The sequence below is a fragment of the Gracilinanus agilis genome, chromosome 1 (genome assembly GCF_016433145.1).
Source record: "Gracilinanus agilis isolate LMUSP501 chromosome 1, AgileGrace, whole genome shotgun sequence".
NCBI lineage: Eukaryota > Metazoa > Chordata > Mammalia > Didelphimorphia > Didelphidae > Gracilinanus > Gracilinanus agilis.
The window spans coordinates 517,448,504-517,469,235 of NC_058130.1; the positions used below are offsets into that span (position 1 = coordinate 517,448,504).

General features: G+C 36.4%; 1 protein-coding gene across 1 annotated transcript; it reads right to left on the reverse strand.

Annotated features, from left to right (window-relative positions):
• Positions 1-14,654: 14,654 nt before the first annotated feature.
• Positions 14,655-15,680, reverse strand: NPBWR1 (neuropeptides B and W receptor 1). The gene has a single exon (XM_044682723.1). It carries the CDS (start codon positions 15,678-15,680, stop codon positions 14,655-14,657), a length of 1,026 nt encoding a protein of 341 aa, XP_044538658.1.
• Positions 15,681-20,732: the final 5,052 nt, after the last annotated feature.

The window sequence follows — 20,732 nt, forward strand, 5'->3', positions numbered from 1 at the left end:
TTTTTTATTGGCCTCGATAACAATACACTTTGCATAGTACTCTGAGATTTCCAAAGCATTTCCTAAACAATTCTTTGAGGAAAGTATCACATTTTATTATTCCTCTTTTTTCAAATAAAAAAACTGAATCCCATAAAAGGTAAATGACCCACTGACTATGACAAAGATAGAAACATGAAGAGCTAGAGTTCATGTCTAGGTCTCCTGTTCCCTGTTCCAGTGTTCTTTTCAGTATAATGCATTACTTTACCTATTCAATATGTATTATATTTTCCAATTTATATCATTATCTGAACTCTATCTCTTCTAGCTACCTGATCAACAGAAAGATCAAGGTCTATCTGAATCTTAGGAACCCTGTTTATTACATTGAACAGAGTGAAACTGAATTTAACCGAATTGAATTGAATAAATCAAATTTGATTAAATAGTACAGGTGTAGAAAGGAGGATAGTTAACAAGTCCAAAGACAGTTCAAATAAAGATGAAAACTAGGATCTAGGAATTAGGTTGCAGCTTTTTCTCTCTTTCTCTAAGTCAAATAGTTAACAACTAGAAGAAAAACAAGGGTTAGATACAGCACACAATATAGAAAACAAAAAGTATTACCTTATTGTTACAAAAAGGATATATCACTATCAGAGAGTCATAGACAGGGTTTTGCTAGAGCCAACTCCAGCTTGTTCTCTTGTTAAATGTTCAGTATGTTTATTTATATCATAGCAAATGCTATAAATCTATTTTTGAACTCTAGCTTCTTGTCCATTCCCCCCACTGATGCTATGTGTATTTTTTAATCAAATTAATTTCTTACATTACAAAACTCATGTAGCTCCTTTCCTTCCCTCCTATGAAAGAAAACATAATTTGACAAAATGATATTTGTTGATATAAAATTATATCTTCTTTATTGCTATTTATCAGGTTTTTTCTCTTTAGGTAGGCATACACAAGTAATTCTTCAAACAATGTTTTGGTTGCTGTATATAATGTTCTCTTGGTTCTGCTTGTTTCACTCCATAATTTCGTATAGGTCTTTCCATGATTTTTTTAATTAATCTGCTCATAATTTCTTTGATGCAGCAATATTCTCTTCCAATCGTATGCCACAGCCTGTTTAACCATTCTTCAATTGAAGGACATCCTTTCAATTTCCTTTTTTCCCCAAAAAACTAAAGAGCTGCTATAAATATTTTAGAAAGTATAGGTTCTATTCTTTTCCCCCTGATCTCTTTAAGAAATAAACCTAATAGTAGTATGCTGGGTCAAAAGTATATGTGAATTTTTTTTATGTTCCAGGTCTTCCTTCTCCCCATATCACAGAAGTCATCCTCCTGAAGATAGATATATTCATACAAATTATGCCTTTCATGTTTCCACTTTTCCATTCACTTTCTGGAGGTAACATTCACAGTTTATTCCTCAAGAATTAAATCTTTATAATACATGTATAAACCAGATCAAATTGTTTACCATATTTGAGAAGGAGTGAAAAGGGAGAGAAAAGCAATTTGTACCTTTAAATTTCAGAAAATATATTTTGAAAATCATTATTACACATAATGTGGAAAATAAAATGTCTTCAAACAAAAGAAATTAAATCTGTAGCTGCATATGATGTTCTCTTGGTTCCATTTATTTTTCTATTCATTATATCCTATGTAGTTCTTTCCAAGTTTTATTTAAATTAGGCTGCTCATCATTTCTTACGATATAATATTCTATCACAATCATATACCACAATTTCCTTAGCCATTCCACAATCAATAGTATACACAGTTTTATAATTCTTTGGGCATAATTTCAGATTGGTCTCCAAAATGGTTGGATCAATTCCCAGTCCCACCAACAGGGTATCAGTGTCCCCATTTTTCCACATTCCCTCCATTTGTCATTTTGTCCTTTTATCATTTTAGTGGGTCTGACTGGTGTGAGATGTTATCTCAAAGGTGTTTTGATTTCCTTTTCTCTAATCAATAATGATTTAGACCTTTTTTCATTTCGTTATGTATACTTTAATTTCTTTAGCCAAAAACTCCCTATTCATCTTTTAACCATTTCCCAATTGGGGAATGGCTCGTTTTTTTTAATAAATTTGACAAAGTTCTCTACAGTTTTAGATATGAGACTTCTATATGAGAAAATGTCTATAAATTTCCCCTAAACTTATTGCTTTCCTTGTAATCTTGGCTACTTAAGTTATATTTGTACAAAATATTTTTAATTTAATGTATTCAAAATATCCATTTTACATCTCACAATGCTTTCTACCTCTTGTTTGTCCATAAATTCTTCTTCAGTCCACAAATCTGAAAAGTAATAGTGCCCCTCTCTTCTAATTTGCTCATGATATCTCTCTTTAGGATGATAAATTGTTTGATTTCCATACAAGCTGGAAAGACCTCCATGAACTGATGTGGAGCAAAATAAGAAGAACCGGAACATTGTTCACAGAAACTGAAACATCATAGAATGATCATATGTAAGTGCCTTTGCTACTAAAAGCAATGCAATGATACAGAACAATCCCAAAGGACTTATGAGAAATAATACCATCCACAACAAGAGAAAGAACTGTTGGAATAGAAACACAGAAGGAAAACATTTGATTTTATCACTTATTTACATGGTTATAGAACATGGGGTTTTGGTTTTTAAATGATTATTGCAAAAATTAATATGAAAATAGGTATTAGGTGATAATACATGTATAACCCAGTAGAATTGTTTTGTCTGCTCTGGGAGGGGGAAGGGAAAAGGGAAAGGAAAGAACATGAATCATGTAGCCATGGAAAAATACTTAAATAAAATAAATAATTAAATTACATTAAATTAAAAAATTAAAAATATGTCCCTTTATGCCTAAGTTATGTGTTCATTTTTATCTTATCTTGATAAATAGTATAAGATATTTCCTTATATTGCTATTTATATTTGTGGGGAAAATGTATCCAAATTTATGAGAATAGTGTTTAGTTACTGTTTTTCATTCTGTGAAATTTTGGTGAATGTTATTTTGAGCCAAGTGTGTCCTCTGGCTAAATGATGAAGGCAAATTCATCAATGGAGGATTATTTTAAGAGTTTTAGGAGTATAGCCTCAGAGTTCCTTGAATTCAGAGTAGCCAACCCCAGAGGACACAACTACATGCTGAAATAGAGGAGTAACCCCAGAGATTAAACTATATCTAATTTCTGTGCCATAGTTTTGTCTGTGTGAAATTAACTAAACCAGGTTGACATGGAAGCAATGGCCTTTTAAAACATTTTCCAAATCATTTGGGTGATCCATACTCCAAAGTTTAGAGATAAAGTTGGAAATTAGTTTTTTTAATTAATTAGTACTAATATTTATTAGACCTTACCAGGAAGAGCAAGAGAATGCAGAGGTAGATCAAGAAAGAAGCAGAAGCATGGTAACACATTTTCCAGATACACATTTTGTCTTCATTCTCAATACTGAGCTTCTCCCTAGACGAGCAAGTGTTGATTAATGGCCTACTAGGAAAATCCTGAAGAGCATGTAAGAAATGAGTCACAGGGAGTGAATATATGCTATAAGAAGAGTGACTATTTATGAAATACTTTACATATACTTGCTCTTTTGATCCTCGAAACAACTCAATAACATAGAAACTATAAGCATAATTGTTCCCAACTTATATTTCAGCAATCGAGGCTCAGATAATGATTTGCTGAGAGTCACCCAGCTAATTAAGTTTCTGAATCAGAATTTGAACCCAGCTCTCTTCTGATTTCAGATCCCTATACTCCCAGTACCTCTGCCTTACTAATTCCCAGAATTTACTTATTTTTCTCTTTGAATTAATATATAATCTCTTCAATGACAATTTAAGTCCATATGTAGGATTTAGAATTGGTTGAGGTTCAGAGATCTTCAAGAACAGTCCATTCATCTTATAAGATGAGGAAACTAAAACCCAGAGAAATTAAGTGAATCATCCCAGATTACACAGATGAGTAGAAAAATGCAGTTGCTGTGTTGGAAAAAAAGATGATTGGAAAGCTTAAAGGTATTTTTTTCAAACTATTCTTACAGCTTCAAGATAGCTCCATATGACTGCGTGACTAATATGAAACTCAAAAATCAATAACAGAAAATGATAAATTTGAGTTTCATATACTTTCCTTTTCTTTTCCTATCCTCTAGAGGAAAATATAATGAAATAAGATTTAACCCTTCTTACCGTGTGATAGTAATTAAAGGGGAAGTAATAAACTCCTGCACTTCACCTTGGAGTTACATGCCCAAACTGTTTCACATGCTACACTTTTCTGTATCACTCATTTGTTGAATAAATGCCTAAGTGTTTACAAGGAGCAAAAGAGGGTTAAATGATGTGGATTATCCAAAGATGAGAGAACTCTATTCCTACTAGCTCAAATAGTTTATAATCTCGGAGTACAATGAATCATGTCACACTTTACACATGTACCCCTAAATACTTTTTTTTAATCTTACCTTCCAACTTAGAATTAATACTAAGTATCAGTTCCAATCCAGAGCTGGCTCTCTGTCCACTGTACCACCTAGCTGCTCCTGTCAACTACTTAAAATGTATCCTAATTAATTCTCACAAGATTTCAATCTTACATTTTTTTTCTTCCTTACAAGTCCAAACTATTTGACTTTAATTAATTAAATGACACCACACAATAGTGCTGACATTTTCTAATTTCTTTAAAATAAAACCGTAGGGGGGGTACAATGAAAATGCATTGACAGCAAATACTCTCATTGCTAGTATTCCAGGGCTCAGTTCCAACTCCATAGCATGCTCTAGCAGAACAGGAAGCAAAGGCTAAATAATTTTTTCCTTTTCTATGACTATGAAAGGTGTTATGTAATGATATCTGGTTGTCCATTGCTATTTGCTTCAAGGATCACTAAGAGACCTGGATGTGTCCCTCCATCTCCTATTGTGGGTTCTGTCCAGGTTAGGCAATGCCCAATTGCAACAAGTACAGATTATTTCCTCACTGACAATGAGGACAATATGTATATCTGGAAAGTGGTGTTACCATGCTTTTATTTCCTTCTCCATCCACCTCTGCACTCTCTTGCTCCCACTGGTAACTTCTTTTTGGATCCTTCACTTTGAGGAAAGGCCCTGACTAATCATCCTTCATTTCCTGGAATTTACCACCATGCAAAGGTGTCTACACCTTACCCACGCAAGTAATTTTCACTCTCTCTCATATATTGTTTTCCATTAGAATCTAAGCTCACCGAGGAAAGGAACAGTCCTTCAGTTTGTTTATATCTGTATCCCTAGCATTTAACACAGTGCCTGGCACATAGTAAACCTTTAATAAATGTTTTTCAAAATTTGTCACTTGTTAACTATCAAAAGGCTAGTATAACAATGAGATGAGACTAAGAAGCCACATCCTCATAGAGAGTTAGCTTCATCAAGGGAAGCACTACTTGAACCTTGCCCTGAACCAGGGGTAATAGAGTCCTGGCTTTGTCACCTTTTCCTGACCTAGGTAACCATAGTAGGCACTAGTTCTGTCATAAGCCTCAAATATGAAATATCCTTGAATGTCAATATAAAGGCAACAGAGGTCTATTGATGGTTTATGATCAACAAACTACAGAATTAAAACTATAGATAAGAAAAATTATTCATCTTGTGGGAGAGACTGTTAGAGGGAAGTGAGACTTAGGCTAGTGGATAAGTCAGAAGGCTATTAAAATGGTCCAGATGAAAGATAATGAAGGTCTGAACTATGTTAGTGACAATGGGAGAAGAAAATGAAGTATGGTTGCAAGAGACATTTTGGAGGTAGATTTGTAACACTGGATGAGAGGAGAGGAAAAATTAACTCCAAATTTCCCTCCTGAAGGAATGATGCATAGTGTATCAGAGAAAACATCTGGTGCTGAATTTGGTATAGATGAATTGGTTTTAAAACCTTGCTTTGTCATATTCTGTGTAACTTTGAACAAATCATTTAACCTCTCTGGGCATTTCTAAAGGTGGACTAAAGGATCTTTAAAGTCTTCTTCGGCATGATGAAAGTGGAAAGTCAAGAGGAGTACTTTGTTTCATGGAGGTCATCAGTTAGATATAAAACTGAGAACAAGGGTAAATGGTTCATATAATCCTGAGCTATTTCCCTCAAGGTGAATTCTTAAAATGAATGTTTCCAGGATATTTTTTCACAAGTATTCAGCACCAGCAGGTCTAAGTCAAACTCAAAGCTTAACAGGAAGAGAGCACTTACCTAGCAAGAATAAAGATTTGAAAAAAAAATTTTTTAAATCCTTTCTCCTAATATGGCTTGATTTCCTCAGGACCTATGAAAATAGCAGCATAACTGTCATTAAGATGATAAGATTTATGGAATAATGTCCATCAATAAGCCTATGTAACTAATTCATTAATAGTTATAAATCATAAAGGAGAAAGGAAGAAAAAAGGCATTTATATAGTGACTATTTTGTGGCAGGATTTTATCAACATTATCTCATTTGATCATAGATTAAGAATTGGAAATTACATTAGAGTATTTTTAATTTGGGCCCTTTATTTTGCAGATTCTTGGTCTGGTAAGGTCAACTTGTCTAAGGTCATCCAAGAGTGATGAGTCAGGATTTGAACTTAGACTTGATATTTCAAGTTTAACACCCAAAGCTCAGCATGCTTTGTACTATACCATGTTGGATATTAGCTAGCGATTTACCCTTTCCCTAAGAACTCCCATGAAGACTTCTAGAAGCAAAAAAACTAATTTTTTTGATACAGTCATCAGCCTAGTTCTCCTGATGTTTATCCCTAGCCCCTCACTTCTGATGTGGCTGATAGAAAACTTCTTTTTCCAAGTAGTTGCTGCTTCTCTTTGACTGAGATCCCCTAAGAAGCATGAAGATGCTTCAATGAATTTGTGGTCTTATTGATGGATTACTCTTTCAAAGGATGTAGGTTACAACCTACTTGTGCTTTCCAATTCTTTATCATACAGTTCAGTTTTTCAATAAGTTCTCCATAGAGAATCTACTTGATACCTTAATTGCCTTCCTTTAGATCTTTTAACATGCCACTGGTTAAATGTGTGAATATTATCATTGTGGTCATAACATATATGTATGAATATACATATATAATATACATATATTTAAATATGCCATCTTATGTAATAGGAAGCTATGGAGATTAAAGTTAATGTGCAAAATACTAAATATTATATTTATAATTTTTATTAATAATAAACTAACAAAAGAGACTAAAAGGATGCTAACTAGCCTGCTCCCAAGAGCAAAAGGGGAAGAGGGAGGAGTTACAGCCAACTATAAAGCAATAACATGACCACACAAACATGAAGACTCAGGAAAGATTAAAGGGAATTTTGGGAAATACCAAGGGATTTAGGGGGGGGGTGCAATCCAAGGTTCAAAATCTCCATTATACAAAGCATAAATATTAGTTTCATGCTATGTAATATGTATTATATGGATTTTTAACAACATAATAAGTATTCTTTTTTTTCAAAGATAGGGTAATTTGATATTTCAGAAAAAAATTTTTTTCCATGGTTACATGATTCATGTTCTTACTCTCTCGCCTCTTAACCGCCCCCCCCCCTCATAGCCAACACACATTTCCACTGGTTTCTTCATGTGTCATCAATCAAGACCTATTTGCATATTATTGATAGTCATACTAGGGTGGTCATTTAGAGTTTACTTCCCAAATCATGTCCGCATCAACCCATGTGTTCAAGCAGTTGTTCTTCTTCTGTGTTTCTACTCCTGTAGTTCTTCCTCTGAATGTGGGTAGCATTCTTTTCCATAAATCCTTCAGAATTGTCCTGGGTCATTACATTGATGCTAGTAGAGAAGTTCATTACATTTGATTTTACCACAGTGTATCAGTCTCTGTGTACAATGTTCTCCTGGTTCTGCTCCTTTCACTCTGCATCAGTTCCTGGAGGTTGTTCCAGTTCACATGGAATTCCTCCAGTTCATTATCCCTTTGAGCACAGTAGTATTCCATCACAAACAGAAAACACAATTTGTTCAGCCACAAGAAGTATTCAGCTTTATAAGTACTTCTGTGTATACTTCATGCCACTATACACTGTATTGACTATTGCATTGCAGCTGGAATGATTACTTGTAAATGTGTATGTATGTATGTATACATATATTTACACACATACATATGTTTCTGATGTTTACCATTTTGTTAATAGCAAATATTTAAATATACTCTAAACAATTTGTTAAAAACAGATTTTTTTTTCCCCATCTGTGGGGAGAACACAAAAAGAATCTAAGCTATGATATGTTGTTGGATATCACTTTAAAGAGGTTAGCAGACTTATAATGTTTTCCAGCCAGCACAGCCATTGTCATTTATATAGGTCAGAGGATCATGATGGGTTGAGGTTAAAACCACTTTTTTCCACAGTATAATTCAGTTCCTTTTCATTTAAATCATTCATGGGACTCCCTCCACCTCTATAGAAGTCAATAATCAGTGTTGCTTGTACTAAAGATAGATATGTGCTCACATACTTGGCCCCAAAAGAGAGTCCCTAAAAAAATGACATTTCTAAACTCTGACCTCTCAGAGAAAAAAGGGAATGGATTTCCTCAGCAGCACTGATCTTGAATTTTGGCTCAGAGGTAACACCAATAGTATGAGAATTAGTCCATCTACTGGGAAAGGGAAATTCCTTTTGCAGTGTCACTCTTGGCAAGAGAAGAGAAATTTTACACAGATAAATTATTAGGTGTTTTTCTCTCCGTGCAATTGAACTATTTTCAATAGGGTAGTTCTGTTCTCATCTGTCAGAACTTTCATTACTATACAGAAGCATCATTCATTTGCCAAATGAATGAGCTACATGTTTTTAATATCCCTTTATGTGTTACTATTTAACATTTATAATTAATGAATTTGTCAGAATCCTTCACCTTCAATTGCACCAAAAATTCCTCCTACAATCCTGAATATAACTAATTTGCTAGTAAAACATCACCCACTTCTGACTGTGTTCAGTTGCCTCATTATTTTGATCATACAATCGTGCTTTAACCTAAAGCCCAGAAACAATTTTTTTTTTGGTTTAAATCCTTAACTTCTGTGTATTGTCTCATAGGTGGAAGAGTAGCAAGGGTGGGCAATGGGGGTCAAGTGACTTGCCCAGGGTCACACAGCTGGGAAGTGTCTGAGGCCAGATTCGAACCTAGGTCTCTAGACCTGACTCTCAATCCACTGAGCTACCCAGCTGCCCCCCAGAAACAATTTTTGATGTGCTCTGCCTAAATTCAAAAGATGGTTGTTCCAATTTATATCGGAAGTCAGACATGGAAGCATTTCCATGGCTTGGAGGAAAATATGAAACATTTTAGAACTTTCCCTCCACCTTTGCTGTTTAATAATGTAGGCTTAGCTTATTGGAGAAGGAAATAGCAAACCGCTTCAGTGTCTTTGTCAAGCTTCACAGACAGTATGGTCCATTGGGGCACAAAGAGTCAAACAATGAATGACTGAACAATGGTAACAAAAGATTTACCTTGCCTTTTAAAAATAATTCACAAGTATAATCATTCTCTATGGCTTAATATATCGAACGCATGCTTCAGATAACTTCAACTGTGCCTAAGGGCAAAATCTAATGAAAAGAACCTCAAAATGGTGAATCAAGATTTTAAATTTTATTCTTATTGTCTTTGGCAAATCAACCTCAGTGTAACAAAGTAGAAATAGTACTGGATTTGAATTCAGAGGACTTGACTTGTCAGATATTTTGTACAGAATAATTTACCTCTCTTCTCTTGTTTTGTCATCTCTAAAGTGATGGGGCAGAACAGATTGCATCTGTGACTTCCTTTCTGCTTTGTAACTCTCTGCCTTAGTTTCCCTATGTGAAAAATAGGAATTAGAGCACGTTATTTTTGCTGTTGCCACTGCTATTGTTGTTGTTTTTCCTACCCTACCAGAATATTGTTATTGTACACTGAACAATGACTCTTGAGCATTTTGAGCTTTTCTCTTCATTAACTTTAGACAAGGTAGACCATGCTCTTTGGTTATCAATAGAAGGCAATATGTTTTATGGGGCGAGGGAATTCTAGTGACATTAGAAATAGGCAATGTGCTCTAATTATATTTTAGATATTTGAATTATGAATAGGGAGGGTAAGTAAAATAGAGAGCAGGAATGTTAGAAATGTTAGAAATGTCTTCTCTGATTTACCCCACTATTCATTTTGATTTGAATTAAAATGAAGCATATATGTTGAAAATAAATGAATAGATTCTCTGATAGTTTTCTTTTATTTTCCACACCCACCCACCAATGTTTTTGGATTAATTGGCAGGCTTACATTTTCATGAACAGCTTAAACAAATGAATTAAAGAAAAAAGTGTCTATTTAAAGGGGAAACCATTATCACCAGGGTGAATGCTAAAGTACTATATTTAAAAGATTCCATATTTTTCAAAAAACATCACACATAGCTATTAATTTTTATTTTAAGTTGACTATTTCCATGATGGAATAATATAGTTTATACACTTCTGAAATGGGCAAATACATGCAAATGGGCCCACAAATAAATACATGCCTGTCATAAACAAATTACAACAACAAAAAAGATGTCTTTAAGTCTCAATAGCATTAACATCTTACAGCAAAGATAAGACAATGACAGTAAGAATTCCACAGGTAGTTAATACTTGCACAATAACAAAATACAAGGACTAAGTAAATTCTTACTTCTGAGGGATGCCTACCTGTATTTTTGTCATGTTACTCTAGACAACAAGGAGGAATGAGGCTAGGTTGATATAATAATATCTGACAGTTATATGACACAGTAGCTTATTTCACCTTCAGAGCAACTCTGTTGGTAATGGTTGGTAATGCAGATATTAGTACCTCCATTTACAATTGAAGAAACTGAGGCTCAAAAGTTAAATGGCTTGCCCATAGCTATACAACTTGTAAGTGTAAGGACTGAAACCCTTATCTTCCTATCTCTAAGTTCAGCACTCTAACCATTATGCCAAATGGAGTTGGACACCACCAAAAGAGATGAATTGGTCTTCTCTATGGTTTAATATAGGGTAACAGCCCTTATGTGCTATTTCTGTAACTCACAGAACCATATAAAAAATTCTTGGTGAATCAGAGATACCAGATCTTTCCATTATATCCTTACTCACATAGCCATGCCTCTGTATGGTCAAACAGATGATAGATAGCAGTACCACTTAGAATAATTTACTAGTAGTTCTCTCCACAATCCATTCTGATTGCACTGCAATTTAGCACAGTGTCTAACATATAGTAGACACTTCATAAATTCTTGTTGACAGCAATGGGGGTAGAAATAGGTTTATAAAAATAACTAGCTGTGAGAAGCTATATTAACTAGACTAGATATAACCCTTAGTGATTTGTGATCAAAGATAAAGTCTACATAGCACAGCCTGAATGAGATTTCAAGTAATGCAAACTGCCAAACTGGGTAAGTCCAGTCCCTCAGTGACATTTTGAATCTGAATTATCTAAGTTGCCTATGTTCTTTGCCAACTTTCTATGTTAATATATTAGAACTTTTAGCTAACAAATTAGAATTCAGTTAATTTGGGAGAAAAAACTAACAGTTTTATTACTTATTCAGAAAAAAATGGAAAAAAGATTTCTTGGGCATTTGAAAGATATTCCCATGTGCTCCTTTGAATCCTTTTAATCTCCAAAGAAAGGCAGCATTCAAAATCAACATTTAAGAATTATACACAAATTCTAGGGAAAAGCCTGTTTCAACAGTTTATTACTATTGTTCAAACTACAATAACTCTGAGTTAACATTTCCAAAATTTAAAGCTGTCAATTTTTAGAACAGTTCTACTAGGTATGAGAATAGTCTTGAAAGCCATAGTTTTATCAGGCATCTCCCTAAGTAAGCTCCTCAACCCAAAGTCAACTTTCCCCAAATGTGGGGTTGAAACAATGATCTGAGATACTATCTCTCTCTCCAAGAGAAACAAAAGCAACTCACTACCAAGGAAAAAGAGAGTGTTTGGAACTTTAGGTATCTGACCTAAAGGTTAGTTTAAATTAATTAAAGTGACCAGATAATTGTTGTATTCAGCTTCAGATTTTCTGTAGAGGCACAACCACAACACAACATAACATACAAATACAGACAAAATTAAAAATTCTCTTAAATTGTTGTTGGAAGGAGGTTTTTTTCTAATTGAATTCTAGTACTGTTAAAATAGTATTTGTTTAAAATGATACTGAATAAATACAAAGTATAAAACAAACAAAGTCTAGGTTTACACTAACATATCTTTATATGCCACTGTCCCTTTAATCTACACTTTGCCTGGCTTACAAAGAGCTGAAGGTAAAATGTCTGAGTGAAAGGAAGAGTTGGTAGAGCTACTTTGATGATTGCTTAAAATATTTTATTCCAATATTGGGGAGATGATGGAAGTTAAAAAGGAACTCATCATGGACTCTCATCTGTTTCTTCTTGTGACCAAGGTTAAGTATTTACAAGACATTCCTTGAGATTTAATGGAGGGATATCCATAGTCATGGCCTTGAACTTATGTTATCTAGTTATCAGGATAGAGATTATTTTAATTTTTCCCTTCCTTGTAAAGTTTCCATTCAAATTTAATCCTTCTACGAAAATAATAAGAGTCCTAACTCTAAAACCAGAAGGGACCTCAGAGATCATTTAGTGCAGCACTCTCATTTTAGAGATTTTTTTTTAAAATGGCTTCCAAAAAATTGAGTGACTTATCCAAAAGTCACACGGATAATACAAGTCAGAGGTAGGACTTGAACCCAGATTCTCTGAAGCCTGAGTCAGTACTCTCTCTCCCTCCCTCCCTCTCTTCCTCCTACATGCTCTTTTTCCCTCCCTTCCCCCCTCTCTCCTTCTGTTTCTTTTCCTCTGTCTTTCCGTATGTCTGTCTCTGTCTTTCTCTCCCTCTCCCACTCCCTCTCTCTCAAATTCCTCCCCTTTCTCTCTCCCTCCTCTCCAATAAAGTAACTATTTCTGAAATAAAATTCAGGAGAAGACTCAACTGGTCCCAAAGTTGGCTGAGGGTGAATTGGAATGAAGAATTGGGTGTGGAAATATTTTGTTGTATGATAGTAAATGCTAACACATTTGGGCAGACATTTAGACGGTTTTAGTTCCAGTATCCCACCACACTGAACAACAAAAGCTTGGCAATAGCATTTAGCCAATGTGCTCTTGTAGCAAGAAATCTTTCTACAGCAGGTGGCTCCAAAACCATAAGGCTGAATTTTCCTGCTGAAAATACTTTTTTTTTTACTTCTGCAAACTCAGAAATAAGCAAGTTGGAAAGCAGGAGCTCCAAAATGTTGGTTTCTAACATCATTTCTCCATACAGCTCTAGGAGAGGGCTGGAAACAGAAAGACACAAATACTCAAAATGGAAAATCTGTAGCTGGAAACTTACTCTGCCTAGAAAGCATTTCTTTTTCTATTCTGTTACACTAAGTTTATCCCAAGCATATCCCAACCATGGCTTGAACTGTCTATACCAGTGAGTCCCCCTTTCCTCCTCCCCTTTCATTTAACAAAGGCCACGGTAGTTTCACTGAATACAGTTCAAAGAGGGAAACTATTGTACTTCCGGTAGTTTAAGCTGCCTTATCAAAATTGTGGATCTTTCCCTGGATCCAGAATCCTCTCAAAGACTTCAAGCTAGCTGCTTATTGCCAGTTCTGTACCTTTACCTCTTCCTTTCCCCCTCTTTCCCTTTCTCCATCTGCCTCAACAACAAGACAAAATGCAGTTGTTTTTTTCCTGAAAATGGATTCAGAAAGGGAAGCCAGAAAAGGTTACTTGTTGAAGCCACTTCCTCCTTTCTAGAGAGGTCTCAAAGAGATTTTTATGATCAGTGTCTTTTCCAGCACCAGGACAATTCCAAATGCACCTCTCAGACCCTCTGAAATGTGGTAGAAGGAAACCTTAATGCTCCATACTATCAAAGCAGAAGAAAAATTGTCTTAAGTAACCAAGAGAAAACACCTGTCCCCACTCTGTTGCCAAAACACAGAGAGAGAGAAAGGAAAAAAGATGGAAATAGGCCACTTACAAGGACAACTGGTACGTTTCACTTCAAGTTAAGCAAAAGGGAACAAGAAATTAACATATCATTGGAGGAAAACAGAGCAGTAGAGCACACAAAATTTTTGTTGGGGAATAGGGGTAACAGGAATGGGAGGCATTGATAGCCCTATTTTCCTTTGTTTTTCTCCACAGGGTCCAGATTTTTTCCCAAGGAAGTTCAGTTTTGTTTGACTTCAGTTTGAAGTTAAAGGAAAGGATTGCACAAAGACATTGAGGAATTCTCAGTTTTCCACCGCCTCCTCCATAGCCCCTCAAAAAAAAAAAAAAGTTGGTGTAAAGAAAATGGAAAATGTCTTTAAGTCCACAGAACTTGCAAAAAAGCTTAAGGAGGAAAAGTCTCTGACCAAAGTATTTCACTTTCCCTTTATGAAGGTCAAAATTTTTCTGACTGCCAATCCCCCCTCTGAGAGGCCAGGAATTCTCTGACAAAGTCAGAAAAGAGTGTGTGGGAGGGATAGGAAAGAGAAGATTCTCAGAAGAGCCCCAGACTTCAAGGAGAGGTCCGACACTCCACTAGCTTCCGGAAGCTTCGCCGAAAGTTGTCATCGAGAAAAGCGTAGAGAAAGGGATTGAGGCAGCTATTGGCATAGCTCAGGCTGGTGATGAAATAGGAGACTCCAATGATGACTGGAGTTTGTGGGATATCCATAGTGAGGGCGACTATGGTGCTAAGGTGATAAGGTGTCCAGCAGAAGAGGCACACAACCAGAATTACCAGCACCATGAGGGTCACTCGCTTCTTGGCCCGATCCAAGGCTTTGGCATTACTATCCAGCTGCATGGCCCGCAACCGACACAGCATGATGCTGTAGAGGATGCAGATGGTGGACACAGGGATGGCAAAGCCAAGGATGAGTGTGTAGATGCGACTAATCTTCCACCAAAAGTTCTCTGGTTGGGGAAACACCAGGACGCATTGGAGGCGACCCTGCTCTTCGTAAAGCTGGGCAAAGATTGTAAAGGGCAGAACAATAAGCGTGACCAGGAACCAGACTGCCAAACTGACCACTTTGGCCGCCCGGTAGGTGCGGTAGGCCATCTTGCGGGACTGAATTGTGGCCAACACCACCAGGTAGCGGTCGATGCTCATAACCGTGAGGAAGTATAGGCTGGAGAAGGTGTTGTACTGGTCGATGGAGATGATGAGTTTACACATCAGCTCCCCGAAGGGCCACTGCAGTAGCAAGTAGTCAGCAATGTTAATAGGCAGCACCAGGGTAAAGAGTTCATCCGCGATGGCCAGGTTCAGGATGAACAAGTTAGTGACTGTCTTCATCCTGGGAGCCCGCAGTAAGACGTAGAGCACCGCTGTGTTGCCGGTCAGTCCCACTGCGCAGATCACAGAGTAGATGACAGGCACTGCTATGTACAAGGGCTGCAGGAGCAGCCCAGGGTTGGAAGCATTGTAGCTCCTGGGCTCTCCCTCATCCTGCTCTGAGAGCTCCTGTGAGCAGTCCAGCTCCGGGTTTGGGCAGGATGAGTTCGTAGGTCCAAGACTGGATGATAGATTGTACATCTTCCTAAAGCAAAGGATCACTGGGTTCCCGAAAGTCTGCATGCACTCTCAGGAGGCTGAGTGGAGGAGAAAGGTGAAAGTAAGAAAGAAAGCCTATTAAGGGATGGAAGAGATTCCTCTGAGTTCTCTCCTTCCACTCTCACTCCCCTCTGTTACTTTTAACCTAGCCCCTTCGCAGGCTCTGGTTTCCTTTACAGTTGCCTCACCACCCGTACTGTAGTCAGAGGAAAGGAGGACCTTCGAAGCAGTTCGGAACCAGAAGGAACCCAACCCCCTACACCTGTGGCTTTTCTAAGTTGCTCTGGATGTATCGCCGACAGTCCCTGCAGGCAGTAAAAGATTGGGTCACTGGCAGCTGAAAAACCTATCCTAGCACTTCTGATTTCCTTAAAGCTTAAAACGATTATCCAAGCACAAATGAGTACCTCTGGGTTCCAGGTTCCTAGTCTACAAACTGCTGTTAAGCTCATTTATCTAGGAAAAAGGTGTGTGTGTGTGTTTGCGTGCGTGTTTGTGCCAATAAGGGAATGCTTGGAGAAGAAAAGGGATATTATATATCGCCTATTGTAATCTGGTTCATTTAATCATTTCCCTACCTATTGGTATATCATAATAAAAGTAAACTATCAAATAAAATAAAGGGTTGGGCACGATCCAAAGGACAGAGTCAGAAACCACCCAAATCTCGTCTTTCTAGGAAGAAATAAAATCTATTTAGTCTCTCAAAGCTATAAATCACTGAACTGCATTTATCACTGCTAATCCTGCTGCGTTTATTGAACAATTATTGTTCTTTTTGCATCTTCCTGGGTTAATAGTAATCACGTAATTCTGTTTCTCGTTTCTCTAGTTTTCTTTCCTATTTAACAAGTGAACTTACCTTAGTAACTTCCTGTTTTGACTCTCCTTCAAAATGATCTGTATACCAGCAGTTCGAAGATCCTAAACTCCAAAAGAGAAAGTCTGGCCAGCTCCGACTCTGAATGTCTGCTAGGCTGCTGAAATCCTGGACAGCTCTTTCCTGTCTTCCACTACTACCAGCCCAGCTACTGCAAAACCCAGCAAGATCGCGCAGACGCAATTAGAGTAACTGAGCAGTATTTTTCCCTGTTCTTAACAAGCAAAGAGGGATGTTGGAAGTGATAGCCTACTGTAACTTTCTCTGAAAGAAATCATTTCTCTGGCAATAAATAGTTTAATTAATGTAGATCTTAATTAATATGCTATTCATCATTAAGCCAAAATTAGTTAAAGACATTATGCTTTTTTGAATGTTGACCCCAGTAATTTAATACTAAATGACTTTAGTTCAGTTATACTGGGGTACATTATTCCCATCTCTGGACAAAAAGAAATTAAGCAAATATTGATTTTAATATAAATATCAAACATTTCAGTGTTGATAGTAACATTGTAATATTCAGCTAACTTTATAAATTCTTCTTTAAAGAAAATACTTCAGAACAGTAGAATTCCAGGTGAGATGTATATTAGGTTTAATACTAGCTAAAATTTTTATTACATTTTAAAATTTATGAGATAGTCTATGTATATTCTCTCATTTTATTCTCAGAACCATGAGAGGTAGATGGTAGTATTATATCTATTTTCTAAATGAAGAAATAGGCAAGGATTATGATTTTCCAAGTAGAGCTTATAAGTATCTGAAGCAAATTCAAATGCTGGCCATCCTGACTCCTACTACAGTACTCTATTCACAGTACTATTTATTTGCCTGTTAGTAGTTCATTTCAGTTCTTTTTCAAAAAGAGTCATACATAACTAGAGGTTAAATGATTATCAGATCATGGATTTAGAGCTGGATGGGGTCTTAGAAGTAATCTAGTAAAATTTCATTATGCTAACAAGAAACTGAGGCCCAAAGCACATAAAGTAAGGATTTGAATCCAGACCCTCTGACTCTAGATCTATGATGAGTTCCATTGTACCTGAAATAAATTAATATAGTTCCCACTCTTTATAAACAAACTGAGGTTGAGAGATAACACTACTTTTCACATAGTACTTCTTAAATTTTCAAGTAACATACCACAAAAGGAAAAAATATCCCCCTTTGTGTAAAAATTTTCTATACCTTATTACTAAGAGTATTTTTTCTATTTTCTACTTTTCATAATAGTATACTACTAACATTTCCTACTGTTATGTATTGGGAGGCTTATAAACTCATAACAAAAGGAGTCTAGGAAATCACCTAGTGTCTGAGTCATCAAAGATAAACTGAAGTAAGCTGCCTGAAGGCTGTTACCAACTAGGTTCAAGACGTGGCAAATGATTTGAGAATTAGAGGCTTTCCTGGCCTATGAAATAGGGACTCAGTGTAAATCAGTAGGTATTATGGCTTCGAAATAAGAATCAGTTGGACTTCTGGAGATCACATAACCTAGAGTGCATCCAAACCTAAAAGTGAATCTGAAACTGAATTTGAACTCAGGTCTTCCTGATTCCAAGGCCAGTACTCTTAACCACTGTACTGCAGCTTCCTCTGCTTTGAAAAACAGTCTAGGTCAGATCTTAGTTAGAAGACAATTCTATTTGACCAGACTTGAAAGATAGTGTATTTCTCTGTCATATCATGCGATAGCTAAGAATACAACAATGAGGCATCAAAATAGGAGTTTTAAAGAAAGCATATTTCATGAAAATGTATGGGAAGAACATTTACAAGTGGCAGTATTCTCTAACCTTCACTTAATAACTTCTTGAAATACATTAGTTTAGCAGAGTGTTTAAAAATATGAGGTGTTATGAATTGTGTACATCTTCTAAGTATGTGGCAATAAATGATTAACTTAAGGGACAATTATATATATGATACAAAAGACACTTGCTAAACATAGAATGGTAAGAACAGCAACTAAAAGCTTTCACTTAAGAAAGGTTTTGATAAATTCAAATGTATTTTACCAAGAAAACTTAAATTTTGATTGGTCTTCAACTGTAAAGCAAAAACAATTTTCAAATTCTTTTCAGCAATATGAAAATTTGCCCAAATGCATAAAATTTCTGTAATAATTAAAAATGGGTTTGAAAAATATAAAGACTAAAAAAAGTGTTGTTGTTGTCACCATTTATAAAAAAATTAACTTCTTAAGTCAAAATAACTGTTAGCAGCTTTTATTTACAGCAAGGTAGAGATACTAAAGAGGGAAATATAGGAAAGAGGTAGAAAAAAATTTGCCTGGCTACAAATACCCTAAATCCTAATCCTAGTGCCTCCAGGCCCAGAATGCAAATTAGAAAGCGAATCTCACCTGAATCCAAGGTCCTAATCAAGAAGCCAAAATCCGAAGAGCCAAGAGACACTGAAAATCTGCTGACAACCTTCAGTGCACAGGAAGCCAAGACTGCCAAGAGTCTTCACCAGAGCTCATGCTGAAGAGAGTGTCCCACTGAAGCAGAGTGGGGTGGAACAGAGGGACAGAGGGACAGAGGGACAGAGGGACAGAGGGACAGAGGGAGGGAGAGGAAGAGGGACAGGGTCAGGGAGAGAGTCCTCACTGAAGAGCCAAGGAAGAAATAAATGAATCTTCTCCTCAGTGTTGCCTTTTATATTCCTTTTTCTGCATCATTTCCTGTCTCTCTCCCACTTCATGGGTACCAACCAGTCTCCCAATTTGCCTAGCATTCCCTAATTGGGGGCAATGCTTGTGGCCTTTGTGGACATGAACTTTTTTTTCTAGTAAGTGACTTGTGAACTGTCTTATTTAGTGACTTACTAAGTGTTAAGTAGGGGTACGTTTAGTTCTTGATTGATTAACTCAAAATAGACAAAGGGAATAAAAAATCCTTTCACAATTCCTACTTCATTTGTACATATAAGACAGGAAAATAAATTCCATTTTTGTTTGATTTTCAATATCCTTGCATTGACCACAGCCACTTCTATATCACAACTTCTTGATGAATCAGTTGAACTCTAAACTCTCTTGAAACTCTTGCACCTTTATAATATCTTCCACTTTCCACTACCTTTGCTTTCATACATACACATTGCTCCATAAAACTGGGAAGAAATTATAAAATTGTGTTAACTACTTCCACTAGAAATTTATGTTACATAACCTAAACTTAGGCTTCACTATTAGAACTCAATCTCTTTACATCTCCCTAACTGACTCATTACCCCCACCCAATATAGCAGCTCTTCTTAAAAGATTTTCATCCTTCCTCAAACCTTCAATGGCTCCTCCTAACCCTACTTTCTAAGCTGGGAACCTTATTGAACTAAAATAGTAAGATCATTCACTAAACAACCTCTTCTCTATGAAGGACAACTCGATTGATTATAGATAGCTCAGTAGATAGAGTACTGGGTCTGGAGCCAATCAAATCCAGCCTCAGATAACTAGTAGCAATATAACCTTAGGCAAATTATTCCCTTGATTCAGTAATTTCAAATCTTTTAGAGACCAAGTGCCCAAACTGCCACATGTGAGCCCTACACCTTATCCCAGAGAGGGAAGGAAGGAAGCATTGGGCTGCTGGGCAGAAGGGTAGATCATGTGAGAAATGTCCTCAGGTTTGCACAGAGAAGTGGAAGGGAGCAGCCCTCTCTAGCACAGTGCCATAGGTTCACCTACATGGTCTTGATCCATGAATCTTCACTTCCTTCTGTAGCTGAAAGGTGTCTTTAGTCTATATACCTTTTATCCTTTCTTGTAAATTTTCTGCAGTCTGATTTCTGACCTTATTCTACTAAAACTCTCCTCTAAAAAGTTACCAATGATCTCTTAATTGCCAAATCTAATTGTCTTTTTTCACTCCTCATCCTTCTTTACCTCTCTGAAGTCTTTGACACTGTCAATCAGCATCTTCCCCTTGATAGCCTCTTCTCTCTAATTTCTGTGTGACATTATTATATCCTGGTTGTCTTAGCTATCTAACAGCTCCTCAATCTTCTTTGCTGAATCATAATTTAGGTCATGGCACCAAAGGCTAGTGGGTCTATCAGGGGTCTATTCTGGACTCTTTTCTCTTCTTCCTCTATACTATTTCACTTGGTGTTCTTATCAGCTTTCAAGGATTCAA

What these genes read in the sequence shown, in the direction of transcription:
- NPBWR1 (XM_044682723.1), bottom strand. Translation starts at nt 15,680, where the DNA reads ATGTACAATCTATCATCCAGTCTTGGACCTACGAACTCATCCTGCCCA.